The sequence below is a fragment of the Mauremys mutica genome, chromosome 7, assembly GCF_020497125.1.
Source record: "Mauremys mutica isolate MM-2020 ecotype Southern chromosome 7, ASM2049712v1, whole genome shotgun sequence".
In the NCBI taxonomy this organism is placed as follows: Eukaryota; Metazoa; Chordata; order Testudines; family Geoemydidae; genus Mauremys; species Mauremys mutica.
In genome coordinates this window covers 57,955,290-57,976,561 of record NC_059078.1, presented here as the reverse complement: position 1 = coordinate 57,976,561, position 21,272 = coordinate 57,955,290, and the positions used below count along the sequence as shown (strand labels likewise).

The following is a 21,272-nucleotide window of genomic DNA, read 5'->3' as shown; positions in this document are numbered from 1 at the left end:
TGCATCATGGCAGCTTAACACAGGAACCAGTAAATCAGGGAGGACCCAAAGAGGCTCCAGTGGTGAGGACCTAGCCTCAAGATCCCTGCAGTGGAGTGGACATTCAAAGCAATTGAACGATGCAGCTCTCTGGCATATCGGCACATTTGATTACATCCCAGGAAGATGGTGTGGACTGCACCCTTAGCAAGTTTGCAGATGACACTAAACTGGGAGGAGTGGTTGATACGCTGGAGGGTAGGGATAGGATACAGAGGGACCTAGACAAATTAGAGGATTGGGCCAAAAGAAATATGATGAGGTTCAACAAGGACAAGTGCAGAGTCCTGCACTTAGGATGGAAGAATCCCATGCACTGCTACAGACTAGGGACCGAATGGCTGGGCAGCAGTTCTGCAGAAAAGGACCTAGGGGTTACGGTGGACGAAAAGCTGAATATGAGTCAACAGTGTGCCCTTGTTGCCAAGAAGGCTAATGGCATTTTGGGTTGTATAAGTAGGGGCATTTCCAGCAGATCGAGGGATGTGATCATTCCCCTCTACTCAGCACTGGTGAGGCCTCATTTGGAGTACTGTGTCCAGTTTTGGGCCCCACACTACAAGAAGGATGTGGATAAATTGGAGAGAGTCCAGCGGAGGGCAACAAAAATGATTAGGGGGCTGGAGCACATGACTTATGAGGAGAGGCTGAGGGAACTGGGATTGTTTAGTCTGCAGAAGAGAAGAATGAGGGGGGATTTGATAGCTGCTTTCAACTACCTGAAAGGGGGTTCCAAAGAGGATGGATCTAGACTGTTCTCAGTGGTAGAAGATGACAGAACAAGGAGTAATGGTCTCAAGTTGCAGAGGGGGAGGTTTAGGTTGGATATTAGGAAAAACTTTTTCACTAGTAGGGTGGTGAAGAACTGGAATGGGTTACCTAGGGAGGTAGTGGAATCTCCTTCCTTAGAGGTTTTTAAGGTCAGGCTTGACAAAGCCCTGGCTGGGATGATTTAGTTGGGTTTGGTCCTGCTTTGAGCAGGGGGTTGGACTAGATGACCTCCTGAGGTCCCTTCCAACCCTGAGATTCTATGATTCTATGATAAGATGTTCTCCGATTGGTCAGCAGGAAACCTTCTCTTGCATAATTCCTGTTTCTGATACACTTAAAGAGTTTCCTGCTATTTGTATCTAAGTCCCTGGATGTTTGCATTTCACATTCCCCATTAGGCCTATCAATGTCTATCATATGTTCTATGGAACACAGTTATGATGGCTCCAGTTGTACTAGAATACAGGAATTGCCAGACTGGATCAGACCAGTGGGCCATCCATCCAGCCCTGTATCCGGTGACTGAAAGTGGCCAGCACCTGGCACTTCATGGGGAGGTGTAAGAAATACCTCAGCATATCCAAGTAGGCCCCAGGAAAAATGTCCTCCTAACCCTGAGGTTGGCTTAAGCCCCAACATGGTTGGATTTTCATTTTCAGAAGGACACCTATTTGGCTTGAATAATTTCTTACACATTGCAATTTAACTAGCCTGTTTTTTTTCCTTACCTTCCTGCTTCTATTCTTTGTTTGGGTGTCTGTATGCCTTGAGTGTCAATGCTGTTGTCATATGATTAAGCTGAATTCCCTTACCCTTGACTTAAGGGTCTCTCTGACTAGCTTCCTCACTGTTGTCATATGTACATTTTCTAACGCGGACTGTCCCAGAGCTAGTTTTTGGTATGATCTCTGCCATGGGGATGATGAACTTCATTATACAGTGGTCACTAATATCGAGTGCCTAAAGGAGAATTACTTCTTAAATCGACTCCTGTGGGTTACTAAGCGTATGTCTACACTTCAAAAAAAGGGGTGTTCTTAATTTGGGTTAAAATAGCAGAGAAGGCACGGCAACACTGCTTTAAGCATAAACTGGTTATAAGCCTTAAATATGTGGTTACCTGAATTCACCCACTGTGACTGGTTTTTGACTGCTATACATCACCTTTGTGTTCCCCTTGCCCTCGAACCAGCTGGGGGCCAAGCCAGCTCTTGGCACAACTTAGAGCAGGTTTGGGGCTGCTCTAAATAATGCTGACTCGGCACCACTTGGAGATTTCAACACACAGATAGTAGCAGGGCAAGCTTTGCAGCCCCTCTGCACTGCTGGAATGGTGAAAGGCTGGAGTGGTGCAAGGAGCTGGAGTGGGAGCCAGAATCTGGCCCTATCACTTTTCCTGATCCTATAACCTTACAAGTATATCCCCAGTTATCTTAGGGCTGTAGGCAGTGGGTAGTTTGTTAGCCCTTGGCAGAGAACACTACTACTACTAGCTAGTACCTCTAGGGATGTAATCAGGGATTAGTCAGTTAAGGATATTAGAGCTCAGACCTGCACACATTTATCATCAGTGATAGTGTTTACTGTTGTGAGTAGCCCCACTGACTAGCAGTATGCTCAATAACGTTTACCAGATCAGACCCTTAGCTAGCTATTCCTGGGGTCTGGGCAATGGCTAGCTGGCCTTTCTGTGAGCAGCAGGCAGTACAAGTTAGTCAGACATGTGCTGAGTGAAGATATTTATCTGTAGCCAATGGGTGGCAGAGAGCCATTTGTCTCTTGGATGCATGGAGCAGGTAGCTAGATATCCTTATTCTGTGGGCAGTGGCTGTGTATAAGAGCAAGCAGTCTGTGGGTGGCTGGTTAGCCTTTGGGTTGTTGTAATAAGTAGTTTTCCTTAAGTTGTGCTACTTATTCCTGGTATGTGGGCAATGGGTTCGTAGTGAGTCTAGGCTGTGGGTAGCACTGTAGCCACCCATGGCTGTAGATGTTAAGTTACCATTGGCATCTGGTCCTTAGCTGTCCTGGGCTTTGGACAAAAGATGGCTTGTTACCCTAGGTGGGTGGGTAGTTAATTATCCTGAGCCATGAATAGTGGATAATAATTTACCTGGACAGTTGGAAGTTAATTACGATAGTTAATGAATACTAAGATTAATTAATTACCATAGGTTATACATAGCTAGTTGCCCTTAGCTGTGATGAATCAGTTTTCATGGGCAGTGGTAGTGCATTATGTTTGACTGTGAGCCATGGGTAGCAGGCAGGGATTTAAGGGCAGCAGAGACACTGATGGGAAAGGCCTTAGAGCTTTAGCAGAATACTCCAGTGCCTGAGCAGAATGATCAAGACCTATACACTGGCTAAGCACAACACAAATGCTTTTGGCATTGACTTACCAGGTACCATTCCTGCGAGAGTTGAGGTTGGGTAGCTGCCCTGTCCAGTCGGCGGGACATGGGGTGGGTAACCGGGCAAGGTGGTGCTCGCCATGTCACGACCTGGAGAGAGAAGGAAGTGGGGACAGAGGATGAGCAGTGACTTGAACTGAGATCCTTCAGCACAGAGCTGGCGTCTCCTTCTTTGTTCACACCAAGTGGCCAGAAGCCTCTTGGGCAAACACTCTGAGACTCTGCCTGGGACCTCTGACCTTCCTTTTCATTGGAAGATTTTCTTTTGGAGACCTTAATGCTTTTGAGTCCAAGCTGCAAAGAGGGCACTGAAAAGGAGCCTCTTCAAGGCTCAGAGTGATTCTTTCCTCCCACTGTATACACCGAAGCCAGTTGGGCAGCTTGGATCTATTTCACCTAATCAAAGCGAATCTAAGCTGCATAGAGAGTTCTACCACATTCATCACTGGTGTAGCTGACCTCCTGCACGTGGTGCAGGCAGAGAGAGGTGGCATGGTCCAATGCCTAGAGCTGTCAGAAGACCTGGCTTCCATTCCTAGCTCTGCCACTGTCCATCCTTGGGCAAGTCACTTCACTTCTCTGTGTCTGTTTCCCCTCCCACTATTTGTCGGTCTAGGCTGTAAGCTCTAGGCAGAGACTTTCTCTTCCCATATGTGCACAATACCTAGCACAATGGGGCCCCTCTAGGTGCTGCTGTCATACAAATAACAAATAGGACCTGGGGTTTTAATTTGATCTCTTCTTTACTTCTGTCACAGGTACAAGTTTTCACTGGTTTTTTTTGCAAGCCCCAGAGTCAGGATGCCTTCCCCTGCAGGGGATGGGCATGGGGATGGGTGTGGGAGGAGAGGGGTACAGGCGGTAGATGACAGGGGTTTATTTTTCACCGCTGAGTAAGTGCAGCTGTAGGCTCCTTGCCTGCTGCCAGAGGCATGTCCTCATTGGGACAGGTTCACCTGAAAGCGGGCCAGCGAGAAGGGCATTTTGCTGTGAGTGCTCATTGCATTTAAATGAATTAAAATCATCTCGGAAGCTGCTGGGAGTTTCAAGCCAAAACCAAAATAAAAACCCCTCTAAATAAATTAAGACAATCTTTTCCCCACAGCTGCTGGGATCTTCCCAGCTCAACCTCCTATGCTGCCGACTGAGCTCTCAGCCCACACCAGCCCTCCAGATTCCTCTGCTGAGCTGTAGCTTGCCATGGAGCTTGTGCCGTTGGCTGCTGCCTTGTTAAATCCATTCTCTGTTCTGTTTGGAGACCTGGGTCCCAATTCTCTTTCATCTGTGCCCATGTGAATCAGGACCAGCAATCCCCCGGAAGTCAGAGTAGCACTGGTGCATGTAAATGTAAGGAAAACCAGGCCCACTGTTTCAGCTCAGCTTATGGGAGAAATGAAATCTGTGGACAGGGCCCTGGAACCAGCCTTCCACTTGGCACTCAGGGTAAATGAAACTTACGTCCCCGCAGAGGGTGAGTTCTCTCTAGGATGTGGTGGGTAGAATCAGTGTCACAGCTTTTGGGCTTTGACTAGTGATAGGTGAGTAGACTGGTTAAAAGAAGAAGAAATGCAAGCCTTGGTCTGTCCCTTGAGAGGGTCCCCACCCCTTGCCATCTCTCCTCACCCTGGATGATGGGAATTGGCGTGTTGGTTCTGCTGCACTCTGTCCAGCCCCCAGAGGTGATGCCTAAGAGTGTATCATTCTATTCTATTTTATAGGTTCTTATCTCACCCTCATCACAGTTGTACCTTGGTGATTTCTAGTCATGCATTAAGCAACGTAACTAACATCTGTCAGGTGTGGGTTGTTCTTTCTTTCATCCTCTCCCTCATGGGAGAATTGTGTGTACAGTGGAGTGTCCAGGCTTTGGACTTGCTAGGCTTTCCCAGGCTGAGCAGCCTGGCACATTACAGCAGGTGTCAAGTGGGGAAAAATGTCACTGAAAAGTGGTGGAGACCTCTAGGCTTGATATCCCTGTACTGAAATGCTGCCGTGGCAGGTGAAGTACATACACGTTGACATTCCTACTCAAATGTGGGCACGCAGGCACATTCACACAAATCACATCAGATCTACGCACACTCAGATCTAGGTACACCCCCTTCAGATTCACATCCAAGTATAGGCACGCCCCCCTCACATTCATACCCAGATGTGGAAAATACAGTGGGAGTTGGACACCTAGTTCCCTAAGGCTCCTTCAACAGTGCCAGCCTGGAAAAAGGTGACAGGTCTCCATTTGGGTCAGTGTGGCGATGCAGACTGTGCCACCATCTTGGCTGTGGTGGAATCAAACCAGATTACACATCAGAGTTTCTCCGTGGGTTTCTCTGCTGACATCACATGGGGGCCCTGCTTTACTTTGCTGGGGTTTCATTTGGTTGTAAATTGGTAGAACCTGTGACACTCTGGGGTCACCGGGGGGTAAAGCTGCCTAGTTCTTTAGATGGGGTTTTGGTTGCCTCTCAAAAAACATCAATGGCCTCCTTGAGGAACCTTTTTTCAGGGTGGTGAACACTCACTGACATCAATGGGACTATTCAAATAAGAAAGAGAACAACAAGGGGAATAGGGGTTCTGCAGTGGAGCCCTGAGCATGCCCTGCACACAAACTTCTTTCAGTGTCAGTGCGCAAACAGGCTCATCACATAAGTTCCCTGTAAGCTGCATGGCCGCCATGCAGGCAGGGAGAGGCACCCCTTCCCCAGCCCAGCCCAGGCCCACCGGAGCTGCCGGGGAGAGAAGCCCCTCGCCTAGCTCAGCCCAGCCAAAACCTGCCAGAGCTGCCAGGGAGAGGAGCCCATCTGCCGGCCCGGCCCGGCCCAGCTGAGCCCAGTGCCACCAGAGCTGTGGGAGCCCGTCCACTGGCCCGGCCCAGCAAAGGCCCACCAGAGCTGCCTGGGAGAGGAGCCCCTCCCCCAGCCCATGCCCGCCGGAGCTGCCATGGCCGGGGAGAGGCAACTCTAATCCAGCCCCAAGCTGCTGCGGTGAGAGAAGGTTGAGGGGAGTCCTCTCTTACCACCACAGACCCGGGGTAGCCTGCCCCCCAAACCCCTCATCCCCAGCCCCACCACAGAGCCTGCACCACCCCAACCCAGCCCCAAGCCCCCTCCCGCACTCCAATCCCCTCATCTCTGGCCCCATCCAAGAGCCTGCACCCCCAGCCAGAGCCCTCACCCCCCCACACCCAAACCCTCTGCCCCAGCCCTGAGCCCCCTCCCACATTCTGAACCCCTTGGCCCCACCCCCACCACACATCACCTCCATATTGGTGCACAGAACAAAATTCATTCCGCACATGGATGTAAAAAATTAGAGGGAATACTGCTCATCACCCACCTGAGCTCACAGGTCAATGACAAAGCCAGATTACTGTCCGATTTCTGACAAGCCTCCATTGCCAGGCCATTCCCGCAACCCAGGGACCTCCTGAGTGATCAAAATGGAGCCCTCAACTCAACTCTGGCTCTCTGAGCTAGAGAACAGAACCTTGAGCTTTCTCCCATCTACAGTTCTCTGGCCTGAAGGCAGAGAGATACTGAAGTAATCTGCATCTCCTGAAACATTTCACCGTGCTCTGCTCCAGAGGCTGCTTGTCAAATGTGCAACTAGAGGAGCATTGCTGGAAATAGCTTGGGCTAGGATAGACACAGAACATAAAAGCACCAAGAGGCTGCCTTAAAGCTTGGACCAAGAGAGCTCACGATACTAGTTTGCTCTCTGGTCTCCTACTGGGAGGTCCTCAAAAGAGCCAGAAAATGAGGAATAGAGATTTTAACAATGCAAACCTCGATGAAAAGGGAGACGTTAGAGGGAATAACAACAACATAGGAAGTAGAAGGTAGAGGTAGCACTGTTTGCATTGGGCACTTTCCAAACTTAAAGGAGTCATGAGTTCTGAGCTGAAAAGCTTAATGCACTGAAAGGACATGAAACACGTTCCCAGATGGTAGAGCCAGAACTGCCACCTTGGGTCATCCAGTCTGAGTCACCACAGACTTCTGCAGGATGGAGTTCCTACTATTTAATAGACTCCAAGGCCAGAAGGGACCATTGTGATAATCTAATCTGACCTTCTGTATAGCACAGGCCAGAGAACTTCCCCCAAATAATTCCTGTTTGAACGGGAGCAGATCATTCAGAAAAACACCCAATCTTCATTTAAACATTTCCAGTGATGAGGACTCCACCACAACCTTTGGTAAGATGTTCCAATGCCTAACTACCTTCACTGGTACAAATGTACACCTTATTTCTGGTCTGAATTTGTCTAGCTTCAACTTCCACAGCCATTGGATGGTCTTAGATCTTTCTCTGCTAGACTGAAGAACCCATTATCAAATAGAATCATAGAATCATAGAATCTCAGGGTTGGAAGGGACCTCAGGAGGTCATCTAGTCCAACCCCCTGCTCAAAGCAGGACCAAACCCAACTAAATCATCCCAGCCAGGGCTTTGTCAAGCCTGACCTTAAAAACCTCTAAGGAAGGAGATTCCACTACCTCCCTAGGTAACCCATTCCAGTTCTTCACCACCCTACTAGTGAAAAAGTTTTTCCTAATATCCAGCCTAAACCTCCCCCTCTGCAACTTGAGACCATTACTCCTTGTTCTGTCATCTTCTACCACTGAGAACAGTCTAGATCCATCCTCTTTGGAACCCCCTTTCAGGTAGTTGAAAGCAGCAATCAAATCCCCCCTCATTCTTCTCTTCTGCAGACTAAACAATCCCAGTTCCCTCAGCCTCTCCTCATAAGTCATGTGCTCCAGCCCCCTAATCATTTTTGTTGCCCTCCGCTGGACTCTCTCCAATTTATCCACATCCTTCTTGTAGTGTGGGGCCCAAAACTGGACACAGTACTCCAAATGAGGCCTCACCAGTGCTGAGTAGAGGGGAATGATCACATCCCTCGATCTGCTGGAAATGCCCCTACTTATACAACCCAAAATGCCATTAGCCTTCTTGGCAACAAGGGCACACTGTTGACTCATATTCAGCTTTTCGTCCACCGTAACCCCTAGGTCCTTTTCTGCAGAACTGCTGCCCAGCCATTCGGTCCCTAGTCTGTAGCAGTGCATGGGATTCTTCCATCCTAAGTGCAGGACTCTGCACTTGTCCTTGTTGAACCTCATCATATTTCTTTTGGCCCAATCCTCTAATTTGTCTAGGTCCCTCTGTATCCTAGCCCTGCCCTCCAGCGTATCAACCACTCCTCCCAGTTTAGTGTCATCTGCAAACTTGCTAAGGGTGCAGTCCACACCATCCTCCAGATCGTTAATGAAGATAATGAAGATATTTGTTCCCCATGTCAGTACATCTAGACTGGGATCAAGTCACCCCTTAATCTCCTCTTTGTTAAGCTAAATAGATTGAGCCCCTTGCATCTATCGCTATAAGGTGTTTTTTCTGAACCTTTCATCATTCTTGTGGCTCTCCTCTGAACCCTCTTCAGTTTGTCAACATACTATTTTAATTGTGGACACCAGAACTGGACACAGGATTCCAGAAGAGATAAAATAACCTACCTGCTCCTGCTCATCTAACCTGTCTGTGAATCTCTGCTGTGTTGGTCCCTCAGTTGCCTCCCACAGGAGTCTGTTCCATTGTTCAACTGCCCTGGCAGGTAAAAAGTTTCCCTAGTATCTAGCTCAGGTTTTTCCTTCTTTGATCTCAGGCTTCTGCTCCTTGTCTTAGCAGCTTTTTACACTATGAAGAAGCCTCTTTCTTCATTTCTATTGTTAGCGCTAAGGCTGGCCCATCTGAAGACTACAGAACTTTATCACCTCCGCTCTCTCCCCACCACACCTCTTATCTTTCAGCCTTTGTACCATTGTTGTATTAGCTGCAGCTTCTTGATCTCTTTCCCTAGCTGGGGGCTAGGACTGCTCACAGCGGTCTGGTGAAGCATGCACCAGAGCAATGCACAGCAGCACTACAGCCTCTTTAGTTCATCCCAGGATTCCCCAGTCCCAGTGGTTCTCAAGCTTTTCCATACTTGAGCTCCACCCCAGCTCCTACTCCCATCTAGTTGTGACCCCTTCTCCCATTTAACTACATACAACCCTGAAACCTCTTTGTGACACCAACCCCCCACGTAGAGAATCCACACATAGAGAACCCCACACATAGAGAGCCCACGCCTTAGATACAGCTCTGAGGATAGCACTGGCTTTGGGGCTTGCTCTTTTAGCTCCTGTTCACTTTTCTAACTGACATTTAAGGAGTGTGCAGTTAATCTCCCCATCAGATGGGACTGAGCCCCTAGCCGGCAGCATTCCCTGTATGCATGAATAATCCCTGTTCCCTGCCATCCGAGGCTGGCTGCTGGACTGCCCAGAAAGGGCGCCATGGTGAAAGGTCATGAGGAAGGGCTGGAAGTCAGCCTGCCCACAGCTGGGCAGCGAGGTGCAGGTGAAAGGGGTGAGCGAGGCTCATTGAGGCTCTTGCTTTATCCCGAGGGGAGAGGAGAGGCTTTCTGTGGTAGGGTAAAGGATCAACAGAGATAGAAAGACAGAGCACAGGGAGAACAAAATGGGTGAATGAAAATGGAGTGATTAAAAAAACAACAGGGAGATTAATTTAAAAAATGACAAAGGTTGGGGGCAGATCCAAGGAGCTGGGGTTGAGATAATAGCAGGGAATATATGAAAGGGCCCAGGTTCTGATCCCAGTGATGCCTCTGCGGGGATGGGACGGAGCAGTGCAACAGGGTGGGGAGGAGAGGGATGCACAGGAGGGTGCAGGGAGTGGGATGCAAGAAGAGGCAAGCAGGATAGAATGGGGTGTGGGCAGAAGTAGTGCAGGGGGCAGGGATGGAAGAAGGATGCTCTGAAGCTTCTGGACTGTCCTTCCTGCTCCTCCGTCCTCTTTGTGGGGTCAAGGTGCATGGTGATGTTGTGCCAAAACCCTTTTCCCTAGGAAAAGTGACTGCTGTGTCATCCCAGATCCAAGCTAGGGTTCCTTGGTGGAGGAGTATGGTACATCTCCATTGAGAGACTTCTGAATGGGAAACCCAGATGTGGCAGAAATGTGCCAGGTCAAATTGGCCATCAGAGTACTCAGTGAAGACCCAAGTAGAACCTAGCTCTCTGGGAGGTAGGCTACCAGACAGAAACCCTGGGCCCCCAACCTAAGGTGTTTATGTCAGGGACTCACCCAGCTAAGAGATTTAAAAGGTGGCTATAGACTAGCACCCACGGTCGTTTGTGCCCTCAAGAATGAGGTAAGTGTCAGAAAATATGGAAGAGAAGACTGTATGGTGGGCCCAGGCCCAATTCAAGTTTGACATGGCAAACCTCTACCCTCACGTTAATGAATGGCATCACTCTGCCATCATGGCAGGTATTGCCAGGGGTGTACAGGTGAGTCAGCTTGGGTGACCTTGGTTTGCATAGAGTTAGGCATGTGATAGATGGCAAAGTCTTTCAGACTCTCTCATCACTTGGGTGGGCCTTATCAACTTCAGGTGCACGAATCGATGCTAGGTTGTAATGCCTGTCTAGGTGGTGAGAGAGGAGAGAATTTCTATGTCTGAGTGCTGCTTATTCTGAGTGCACCATACAATCTCCAACAGCCTTCCTCTGCAGCATGGGGCACTGATCACTTGCTGGAAGATTCTCTGCACCTTGAAGTCTTTAAACCATGATTTGAGGATTCCAATGGCTCAGACACAGGTTTGATACAGGAGTGGGTGGGTGAGGTTCTCTGGGCTGCATTGTGCAGGAGGTCAGACTAGATGATCATAATGGTCCCTTCTGACCTTAAAGTCTATGGTTCTATGAACTATGTCTGCCTCCAGCACATCTGTCTCAGATAGGTTTGCTGGCAGTCAAAAAGGCAAATTTGCTATGTATGGTCTCCTCCAGGGATCTGGAACCTTTGTGGCCAGCAAAGAACCCTGAGCATTGGGACCTCTTTGCAACAAATCTGTCTGCAGTGAGGACACAAGTATATGACACATTTCAGTGCAAAATGACAAATGTGGTGAATCAGTGTCCAGGTACCTGTACCAAGTGCACTGTGGTCTAGCGTGATCACTCCCTACCTTTGTAGTCTGGAGATTTGCATGGCCACCCAGCAGCGTAGAAGCTGAGCATCTCCCACATAACTGGGGAGAAGCTGCCCTTCCAAACCGGGGTTCAATAACCAACCCAGGACAGATTAGCTTCAGGCATTTGCAGGTCTCTATATTCCAGCGTAGCACAGCAGGTCTGGCTGGCACCCAGAAGGAGGGAATCGTGGGTGGGCAGGAGTGAGAGGTGGTATGGGCAGAGGTTAATCCTGTTTGCACAGCCCCCAGGCACATGGGGTTTTTCCAGTCCCTCCTCTGCTTTATTTCTCTTTTAAAGCATTGAATTTTCAGCTCTAATCCTTTCTAAACCGCAACATTTTTCAGGCGCTCTGTGTAAGTGAAACCATAATCTCTGGTAAAACAGACTGCTTAAGCTGCTGCAGCATTAGGCCAATCTGATCCAGCCCCTGGATTTCCTCTCTGCCCAGCCACCACAGAGAGGATTTCAGCTTGAAAGGCTTACTAAAGCCCTCGCAATGGGAACAACAGCGCCAGACCTTGCCTTGCAAAGCTGGGCAGGGTTAAGGGACCAGAAGCTATTTGTCCCAGTGTTTTGAGGTGGTTAAAGCCCCTGCCAGACTTGCAGTGGAGATGATCCCAGTCCCCACTTGCACACATCAGGGCTTAGGAAGAAAAATTCCTCACACCTTTCAAAGGCAGCACCTTGTACTCAATGTGTGGGGGGGGGGAGATATAGGAGTGGAGAGCAACAGCATGGGCTACAGGGATGCAGATATACCAAAGACCTTCCTCTGGTGGGCAAAGAATGAATGATCAGAGGGCCAAAGATGAGCAACTGTCTGTCAGTCTACACTAGGAAACTGCATAGTTGTAACTCACTTGCAACACAACTCCACTGGTGGACAACACATACACGCATCTACCATCATGTTATCTAACCCTGCCCTGAGTAAAAGCACCTATGTTTGTCTGCAACATAGCTTTCCCCATTGCTACCACTAGTAGAGCTACCCAGGTAGTGAAGTACAGCTACACAGTGTGCCATGTAGACAAGATCAACCAACTGATCCCATCCTCCTAAGAATCTCTCTCTCTCTCTCACACACACACCCCTAAGCACCTAGAAGAGACACCCATTTTTTCATTCTAACCCATCCCAAACTTCAGTTACTGATTCAGTCTGGATGGTCGGCCCTTTCCATCGATTTTCTTTAATCCTGTAGTATTTCAGGTAAAGGAAGGCAGACCTCTCCCCACATCTCCCCCCATGAACACACATCCTAGCAATGGCATCAGTCCGACATGCTGGCTTGTCTCTTTCTCATTGGGAGGGGCGTCCCTCGGTAAGATTGCATTAGGGAACCCCGGTGGTATCTGTCAATGTCTTATTACTATGGAAATCAACCAGCAATTGAATCAAAAATGGAACAGCTTGTGACCCCTCCCAAGAAGTGGAGAGCCTCATCCTAGCCTATTCTAGGCTCCCTACACAGTGTAAAGTGTGCTCGGTGTCCTGATGCTGCCCAGAGTCATGTTGGGGAAAGTTTTGGGGGGCCAGAGGTCTGGGGGGTGTAGCTACTACGACACTCATCTGTGACAAAGCAGCAGAGGACTAAATATCTTCCCCACTTTCAGCTCCCCTCTCCCCACTGCACTGGCTGAGTTATGGCTGTTTTCCTTCCCTCCTAACATTCTCCTCTGTTATCCTGGCAGGCAGGTGAAATTGGTGCTCTCTGGCCTAAATTCCCCCCATGATTTTGGTCAGACAGAGCAAGAGGAAGATTCAGAGCTTTGGGTTCCTTCGGAGACTCCTCTTGGCATTTATTGCCCTCTCTGCGGCTTATGGGACAGCGGGGGAAGCGGGTTGGTTTGCTGGAGGGATAAGCTGCTTGTTTTTCAGTGCTAGTTTCCTGGAGGACAAACTAGCTGCATTCAGGGTTTCTTTTCTTTACACAAAACAAGGAAGGGAATTCCCAGATGGCATGTCCCCACTCAAGGGGTCACTAGGCACACCCTCTTAATGCACTGCTGTGCACTGTCTTGCCAATATTTATGAGTCCCTCAGCATTTCCCTGGTCTATCTAAGGTCCTTATCTGGCCCCCATTCCTATTGTATCTGAGCACTTCCTGATCTTTTGTACGATTATCCTCACACTGTCTCTGTGAGGTAGGGAGCACTATTATCCCCATTGTACAGATGGAGAACTGAGGCAAGGAGAAGCTAAGTAACTCACCCAAGGTCACACAGGAAGTCTGTAGCAGTGCAGGATCTTGAACCCAGCTCTCCCAAGTCCTATGCTAATGCCCTAACCATCGAACCAGCCTTCTTCTCCATGGCAGCTCCCCCTCACTTAGAACAGATTGTCCCGTGCAAACTGGTAGGGCCAGATCCTGAGTTGCTGTAAATTGGTGAAATTCCACCAAAGTCAATGGAGCCGTAAGTCAATTCCACCAAAGTCAATTTCCATCAAGTCAGGATCTGGCTCCAGAGGTCTTAAGAGTCCTGCAGGTGTGACATACTGTATCTTGCACTGTGGCTGTTTCCACTCCTTCTTTGACCTTCCTTTTGCAAGAACGTTACGAAAATCATGCTCAGGCTAAAAATCATCCTGTATTTAAAACTCTCTCCCTCTTTCCCTGTGTTGCTAACATTCCCTTGGTTATAACAGTGGAAAGAATGCAAAGGCCCTAATCTGCTTTTCAGGGCAATTGCTCTTGCTTTCTGTTTGCACTGCACTCTGGGTGGACAGCGGACCATGTGGAGCTAGTTTCTGTTTCTGCTCCGATTCATCCATCATTTTCCAAGCCCTAGCCCAATGCTGTCCTTTGAGTTCTCAGCACTGCAGGGAATTGCTGAAATACATATGCAAAGGAACAACCCCAGACCTGGTTTTTTCTTGAAAGTCAAAGCTGGTTTGATTTTATTGATGTTTATATCAGGTTTTGTAATGCCCTTGCACCTTCCTTTTTAAAACTGTATTTTACAAAATCTACATTTTTGGTGTTGACAGTAGCTCTATAAATAAACAGACGTGTTATCTCCACCTCCTCCCCTCCTGGGAAAATCGAGGCTCTGTAGTCCTCAAATACAGTACAGCATGAAGCTTCCAGTATATTGGATGCATGCATTCTGTCAGAACATGCTTAACTTTAATCAGCTGTGTAGCCCCATTGAAATCAAGTCTACATGGCTCTAGGAACATTTATCTGCAGATACAACTGTTAAAACCTGGACAAAGAATGAGGTGCCTGGTAAATTTGGCAAATGCATTAATTCAGTGCAGCCCCATTTGCTGACTCCTAGTTCATTGGGATGTTGCATTCACATGAGAATTCACATGCTTAAAGTGAAGCATGTGTTTAAGTGCTTCGCTGCACTGGGGCTTAAATGTGGCCAACTAAATGAAGGTGCCTTCAAAGTATGCTCAGAAATACTGTCAGAGCAGGAGACAGGTCAGTTTCCAGTATACTCCAGGGCCATCCTAGGCATGTGCAGTCTTTCCTCTGTAGAGATATTCTTCTATTGATACTGAGGCACAATGAATTTTCCTGGAAAATCGCTCCCCAATTCTACACTGGTGAGAGAAGGCCAGAGCCTTCCACACACTATCCAGCTCTCAGAAGGCATGCATTTAATGATGGCTGTTGACTGACTCTGATGTAAAATAGATTGGTGGGTCCATGTCACAGAAATTGCCATTACAAGAGGCACTCATTGGCAGCCTCTTAAATCCTAGGACTGAGGGGCATGGGGACTACATAATCTTCTTCCCTAGAGGTGGCTCCTTGTGGTCAGGGTTGAGGCACAATTGCAAGGTTGTACCTGCACTGAGACCAAACAGATCTAGGAATGTCAATTCACTATTATCTCTAGCACCAAACTAACTTAAATAATTTAAAGGTGTCATCATTTCTTGCAGGTCCAGCCACATCCAGCTTATCACGCCCATCTGCCTTTCATGCCCATTCAAGCCTGAGATTCACTAAGTCCTTCCTCTTCAAAATCCTTGTCTATTCCCTCCTCTGTGCCTTCACAATTATCCTCAATGAACCTTCCCCTGAAAGCTTGGAACCAGCTCCTGTGATTCCTGTCCTCTCCCTGCTATTGCTAAGCTGTCTGGCCAACCATCACCGTGGGCCATTTGGTCCTGGAAGTCATTGAGCGGAGTGATGCCTTTTGCTTTCCCACCTCTTCTGATGAGATAAGGAGATAACATCTCTCCTGGTGCTGGAAAGTCATTCCTTGTCTGCAGACGTGCCATGAGATCTATTGCTATCGTCTGATCCCAAATAGAGAAGGAGCTTACGCTACATCTTTGCTCTCCAAAGTCTAAACAGATATCTTGGAAGGATACAGTTGTGGATCTTCACCCTCAATGCAGTTTTCCTTTTCCGCCTTAATCTGCACTGGCTCTGTGCCCTTGACCTAATTTGACATATTTCCATGCTGCAGTCTGTCCTTCTCACAGAATCTCCAGTATCTCCATTCTGCTGGAGGAGCAGAATCATTCCCAGTAACAAGTGATCTTCTCAGGGCTTGCGGCAGCACCATGTGTATTTGTCATATACCTCTTGGTGACAGCCATTCAGTAGAGGCACTGGGTATGCAGGAGTGAGCATTTGGTGTAAGAAGTTCCAGCCAAGCAAGTGACCTGTAAAAGCTTGGAGGTCTGTCTTTCTCTAGCCTTTGCTATCTATGAAGCAAATTCCTAACTCCCAGCAGTTAACTGCAGAGGAACTATTAGGTCAGCTCACTCAATCCCTGAGCAGAGTTGTTCTCTAGAGTCAGTGGTTACAGTAGATTGGAGCAAGAGGGGAATTCTCATCAGCCCAAGCAAGGAGCAGGGGAGGTTGCTTCTATCTCAAGCCAAGGAGAGGAGGGGGAGTGTTCTGCCTCATTTTAATCTGTGCCTATAGTATTGTCTCAAGTTCTTTGCCCAGTCCACCAAAGTACTGGGGCTCTCACTGTGCCATTGGAGAGGCTATTTCTAACTGGAGCTCACTGTTGAACTGTTTCACTGCAACTTGCTTGAGTGGCAAAGACAGCAGCTGAAGGTGTGTGCTGTAGTCAATAGACCCTTAGAGGAGGTCACCATTGCAACAGGTGGTGAATTCTATTTTCTTAAATGTGGATCATCACAAGCACATTGATGTGCCTCCAGGAACTAGTTCAAATACATATGGTTTTGCTCCAGAAAGAGATAGGATCCTGGTTCTCTATATTACACTCATTCTATCCTTTCTCCATGAGGAAATCCTCTTTACCTTTCCTCTGATGCACAAGGTCTTGAGGAAGGTGAGACTTTAGGGCACTTGCACATTTCTGGGTTAGTTCTCAGGCCTTGACGCTCTGGATGCTATTTGTTCTTCTAAGAACAGGCCTTCTTTCTCAGGGAGAGGGAAGGGTTTTCCATGAGAGCCAGCCCCCCTGCACTTGGTGGCTTTGCTGGTGAGAACCATGATGTGAAGATTATCCTGCTCCTGTCCATACCCGCTAACCAGATCACTGCAGTATCAATCCTCTGCGTCGGAAGACAAATGGAGGTCCTTTTCCATTTCAGTTGATCACAAAGTGTTTTAAAGTACCTATTTGCCCCTTTGCTTGGACCATAGATTGGTCTGGACTGCAGGTGGCTGCAGTCAAGGTTCATTTAGCTGATACTGCACCTTTCTAGGAGCGAACTGAGGGGAAAAAAATTTCCCTTGCCTACAGACAAATATTTCTCAAAGGGCCATCTCCAGATACAGCATCCTGCAAAATAGAATATTCTCAAATAAGCTTGCAAGCCAATTGTGAGTGTTCACTGGGTTTTATTGTCCTCAAGATTGGCCTTCTCACACCTTCTGATGGCTATCCTGTTGGCTAACCCTCCTTGACTGAATTGAAGGACCTCCATCCTGATACCAAGCTATTACTGAAAGCCACTTCGGAATTCCATCTCAATATTCTCTTCTGTTCTCAGGTGCATATTCCTAAAGGGGAGACTTTCCTCCATATGGTGGATGTTAAGGAGGGCCCTAAATTTTTGTTTTGGTAGGACTAAGGCCTTTTTTAAGCCTCCTTATTTCGTTGAAAAAGTTCCACATCCCATTACCAGCACTCCTGGAAACATGCGGCTTTCCTCTGTTCCCTTCTGTGTGATAGCTACTTGTTAGTTTTCAAGAATGGGGATCTGTGAAGCCACTGATGAGAGACGAGAACAAGCTGCTGAACTTTTTTGGGTTTACATTCCCCCTCCAGGTGCACGCTCATCTCTTCTCTATGCCTACTGGCTTTTAGAGCTGTTGCTTCTGGGTTGGTAGTTACAAACAAGGGAGACAGGCTGTCCTTGCACCCAGGATCGCAACACTTCCATGCACATGCATTGAGACCCAAAACCTGGGTTAGGCTCCGACTATGCTATCAATCCCATGGATAGGGCACAACCCCATGGAGGACAATATTCTTATTGGTTGTCACCAGCGGGTAAAGAACTTTCTGTACCATTTCACTGTGGCTGCTCCTGAGTTATTTCTTCTCAGACTTTTGGGGTGCTGCACTCCTATCGAGGGAACTGCAAGCCCTGAGCACCTCTGAAAATCAGCTCACACTGTATATATTGTCGCATTAGTGTTGCTCTTTGCTTTCCCAGTACTACATACCCTCCCCGCTCACATGTCTATGGGGACTATCAAAACACTTAGGAGCATTCAGGGCCAAAATAACCAAGGGACGTGGTGGATTCTCCATCACTTGAAGTCTTTAAATCAAGATGGGAACCCTTGCTAAAATAAATGCTCTAGCTCAGCCACAAGATATGGACTGGATGCAGGATCCCTGGGAGACATTCTCTGGCCTGTATTATGCAAGAGGTCAGACTAAATGATCGGAAATGTCCCTTCTGGTCTTGAAATCTAAAAAAATTGGCACATGTGGGTGGCCCAACATTAGTCTCCTCACTTCCTAGTTAGGTAAGGGGCCCAATTTTCAGAGGTGCTGAGCACCTGCAGCTCCTACTGATTTCAGTGTAAAATACTTCTAAAAATCAGGCCTCGCTCTTTCTTAGGTTCTCAGATATGGCTGCAGCTGCCTAACTTGAGGCCCCCAGGCTTGGCCTTGGTTTCTGAGAAAGCTGTTTGGTTCCCAAGGATATGGGATTTGCCCCAAGTTTCATCTCCCGAGCACTCAGCTTGCTGGCATGAAGGAGCCTGCCCCATCCCCCGACGCATGCAGAAGATGAGCCGAAGGAAATGGGGCTTCTAGCAGTTCTGAGGCCATCCTCTGGCACCTGGGGGACAGCAGCAGCACACTACACAACTGCACTTCTCTAGCCCACTGGCATCAACTTGGGAAGGAAACAACCAGCTGATGTTCCAGAGGAAGCGTAAGGGTGGCCTGCCCACCCCACTATGAATGAATGGCGTGAGGTGGTCTCTCTTCAGGAGGTGATGGGGCAAACAGATCATCAAAGGTGTTCCAGGATTCACTGTTTGGAGGCTGATCCTCAGTGTTGGCCATGCTAAGCAAGGTTCTGCCTTTTGTAACCACACCACTGCAGCTGCTCTTGGAATATGCACTGTGATATGCTGTTAGTGCTCTTGGCAGATTCTTCCCTTTGTGGTAGGGAGGTCCCTGCCTTCTTTGCTTCCAGTAACATCATGCAGTGTCGGTGAGCAGTGGCCCTGACTTTCAGCACCACACACGTCCCTTTGCTCTCAGTATTTCCCTAGAGCACCCTGTGGATCAAGGAGCCCATCGGTGAACTTGCCCTTGCGTGGGACACCAGAGGAACACAAGCCATGCTCTGCAATCCCTCTGGGGTTATGGGCTGCAATATTTAACTTTCACACCTCCCAATCAGATTTCACAGACAGAAAAGACACCATCAACCGCTGCCAAAGGAAAGCCAACCACCATGTTATTCTTTCTGGAGACTTCAGAGAGAGCCCTTCCTTCTGGCTCGAGCTGGCTGGAGCCCCTGGAGAGCCTCTCCCCCGATCCAGCCCCCTCCTAAACTGGCCAGAGCTTGGACAATAGGCAGCACTCTACAGTCTCAGATTGTAGCATGTCCAGTGTTCAGAGGCGTTGCCCTTTCCACAAGCTGAGATGGCGCACTGCTGGGAGTCACAGAGACCCCCAACTGTACAGAACAAAAGGTATGGGTGACCCCAAAGCCCCTTTATCTCACCTCCCAGCCTCATAAGACTTGGCCCTCATCCTAGCGCTCAGTCGTGATGGTCATCCCCATGCAACTGGGAAACTGAGACACTGGAAGGTCACATGACTTGCCCAATGTTACACACCAAGAGTGAAATTCTGGCTCCACTGAAGTCAATGGCAAAACCCCATAGGGGCCAGAATTTCAGTCCAAGTGAGAAACAGGCAGGAACAGAACCCAGTTCTCCTAAGTCCCAGTCCAGTGCTGCATCCACTATGCCACACTGCCTCCTCCAAGCACCCTGAGCAGCCAAAGCCCTGAACTTCAGGCAGGCACATTCAGTGTCCCTTTGCTGGAGGGGGGAACCTGCTTTACCACAGAGTACCCCTCATGGTCCTGCCCCCACATAGCTCCTGGCCAATGGATGATCAGGAAGTGATTCACCGTTCCTCACTTTGACAGCCCCTCCAAAAAACTCTGCCTGTCCCCATAACAAACACATTGTGAACCATTCATCTTTAATGGCTTATGCAAATCAGGGAGGACATCAAATCAATGAAGATCAATAACTGCAGCCGTTTAATTGCCAGCAAAAACATTTTAAGAATGAGCATTATCTGCAGCCCTTTCTCGGGTAATAGCGCCATTAATCCAAACGTTGGATCCCGGCCTAAGTGCAGAGGAATAATCCTCCACCCCTTGTTCTTCACCCCTCCCCACGCCTCTTGGGTTGGGTTTTATCCTCTTTTCATTTCCAGTTTCTGAGTTTCCCCGTCATTACCGCTGGCAAACAGCTCCCAATGTTAATGGTTCTGCTTTTGTTACTCTGTGCCTGATTGAAATGTCGCATACAGATTGAGATGTTAGTGCTAAGTTGCCACCTGGGAATGTCAAGCTGGGCCTGAAATGAACTTTTTCTCACTCTCAGATCCAGATGGATCAGGCGGGGATGTTCCCAAGCTGAGCTGGGAGTGTTCCATGGTGCAGGGTGGGTGGATGGATGGGGGAGGCACTGAGCTCAGTTTCTGCAGCAGTTCAGGGCCTCTTTTGCAGCCCCCTCTCCTCCATCCCATTCCTGAGAGTCAGATCCAAAACGTGTGCAGAGTCTCAGACCTACTGGGATTCTGCTCGAGTCCCACATTGAATGACGTTCTCTGGCCTGTGCTGTGCAGGAGGTCAGACTAGATCATCTGATGGTCCCTTCTGACCTTAACAGCCATGAATCTTTGCTCCCCTCCCTCATCACAGGCCAGTAGAAGGAAGACGAGGGGATGTGCTGTGTCTGATCCTGCCCCCGAGTCAGAGAGATGCCTTTTGTGAGAGAGATAAGGGGGCCCTATTCCTCTGGCACTGCCCCATAGGTAAGCAAGGTCAGGTCCCCCAGATCCTGTGCTATTTGTCAGGAAAGCACCCTCTGTTAGAGGTGTGTCCGGCCCCCACAGCTGGGCTGTGCCCGGAGGCGCATCTCCAGGCATATATATCTGAGTAGGAAGGAGGAGAGGCACAATTGTTTCACAAATTCCAGCTGTCTAAGTACCTCTGTAGTGCTGGGCTGGGTCAGCCTCGTACATACCTCAGGTCAGGCTCTGATATCAGCCAAACCAAAACCTATCCCCCAGGAAGTCTCAGGACTCACATCGCTTGGCTCCCTCAAACCGAGCCCCTGACCTTGCCCCAGTGCCCAGTAACCTTTTGCGGGCCTCTGGCCAAATAGCCCATGTATCTGTGGGTGACTCACCTACGCTCCTGGATCCCACCTGGCAGTCAGAGGTCTCCAAATCCTAACATGGCATCGTGCAAAACCCCTGTGGTCAGTGACTACTCTGGGGGAAGCTGAGTGATGCTGGAGCCAGCCACGCCAGCTGCCTAGGAGCTGTACCC

General features: G+C 48.7%; 1 protein-coding gene across 3 annotated transcripts in view; it reads right to left on the bottom strand.

The window, feature by feature from the left end:
- PAX2 (paired box 2) overlaps positions 1-21,272 on the bottom strand; it is a 102,168-nt gene that overhangs the window by 10,927 nt on the left and 69,969 nt on the right. For all 3 annotated transcript variants that reach the window (XM_045022840.1, XM_045022839.1, XM_045022841.1), the window contains exon 8: positions 3,210-3,311. In XM_045022840.1, coding sequence (XP_044878775.1) covers positions 3,210-3,311 — 102 coding nt within the window. The remainder of the gene's footprint in view (positions 1-3,209; positions 3,312-21,272) is intronic.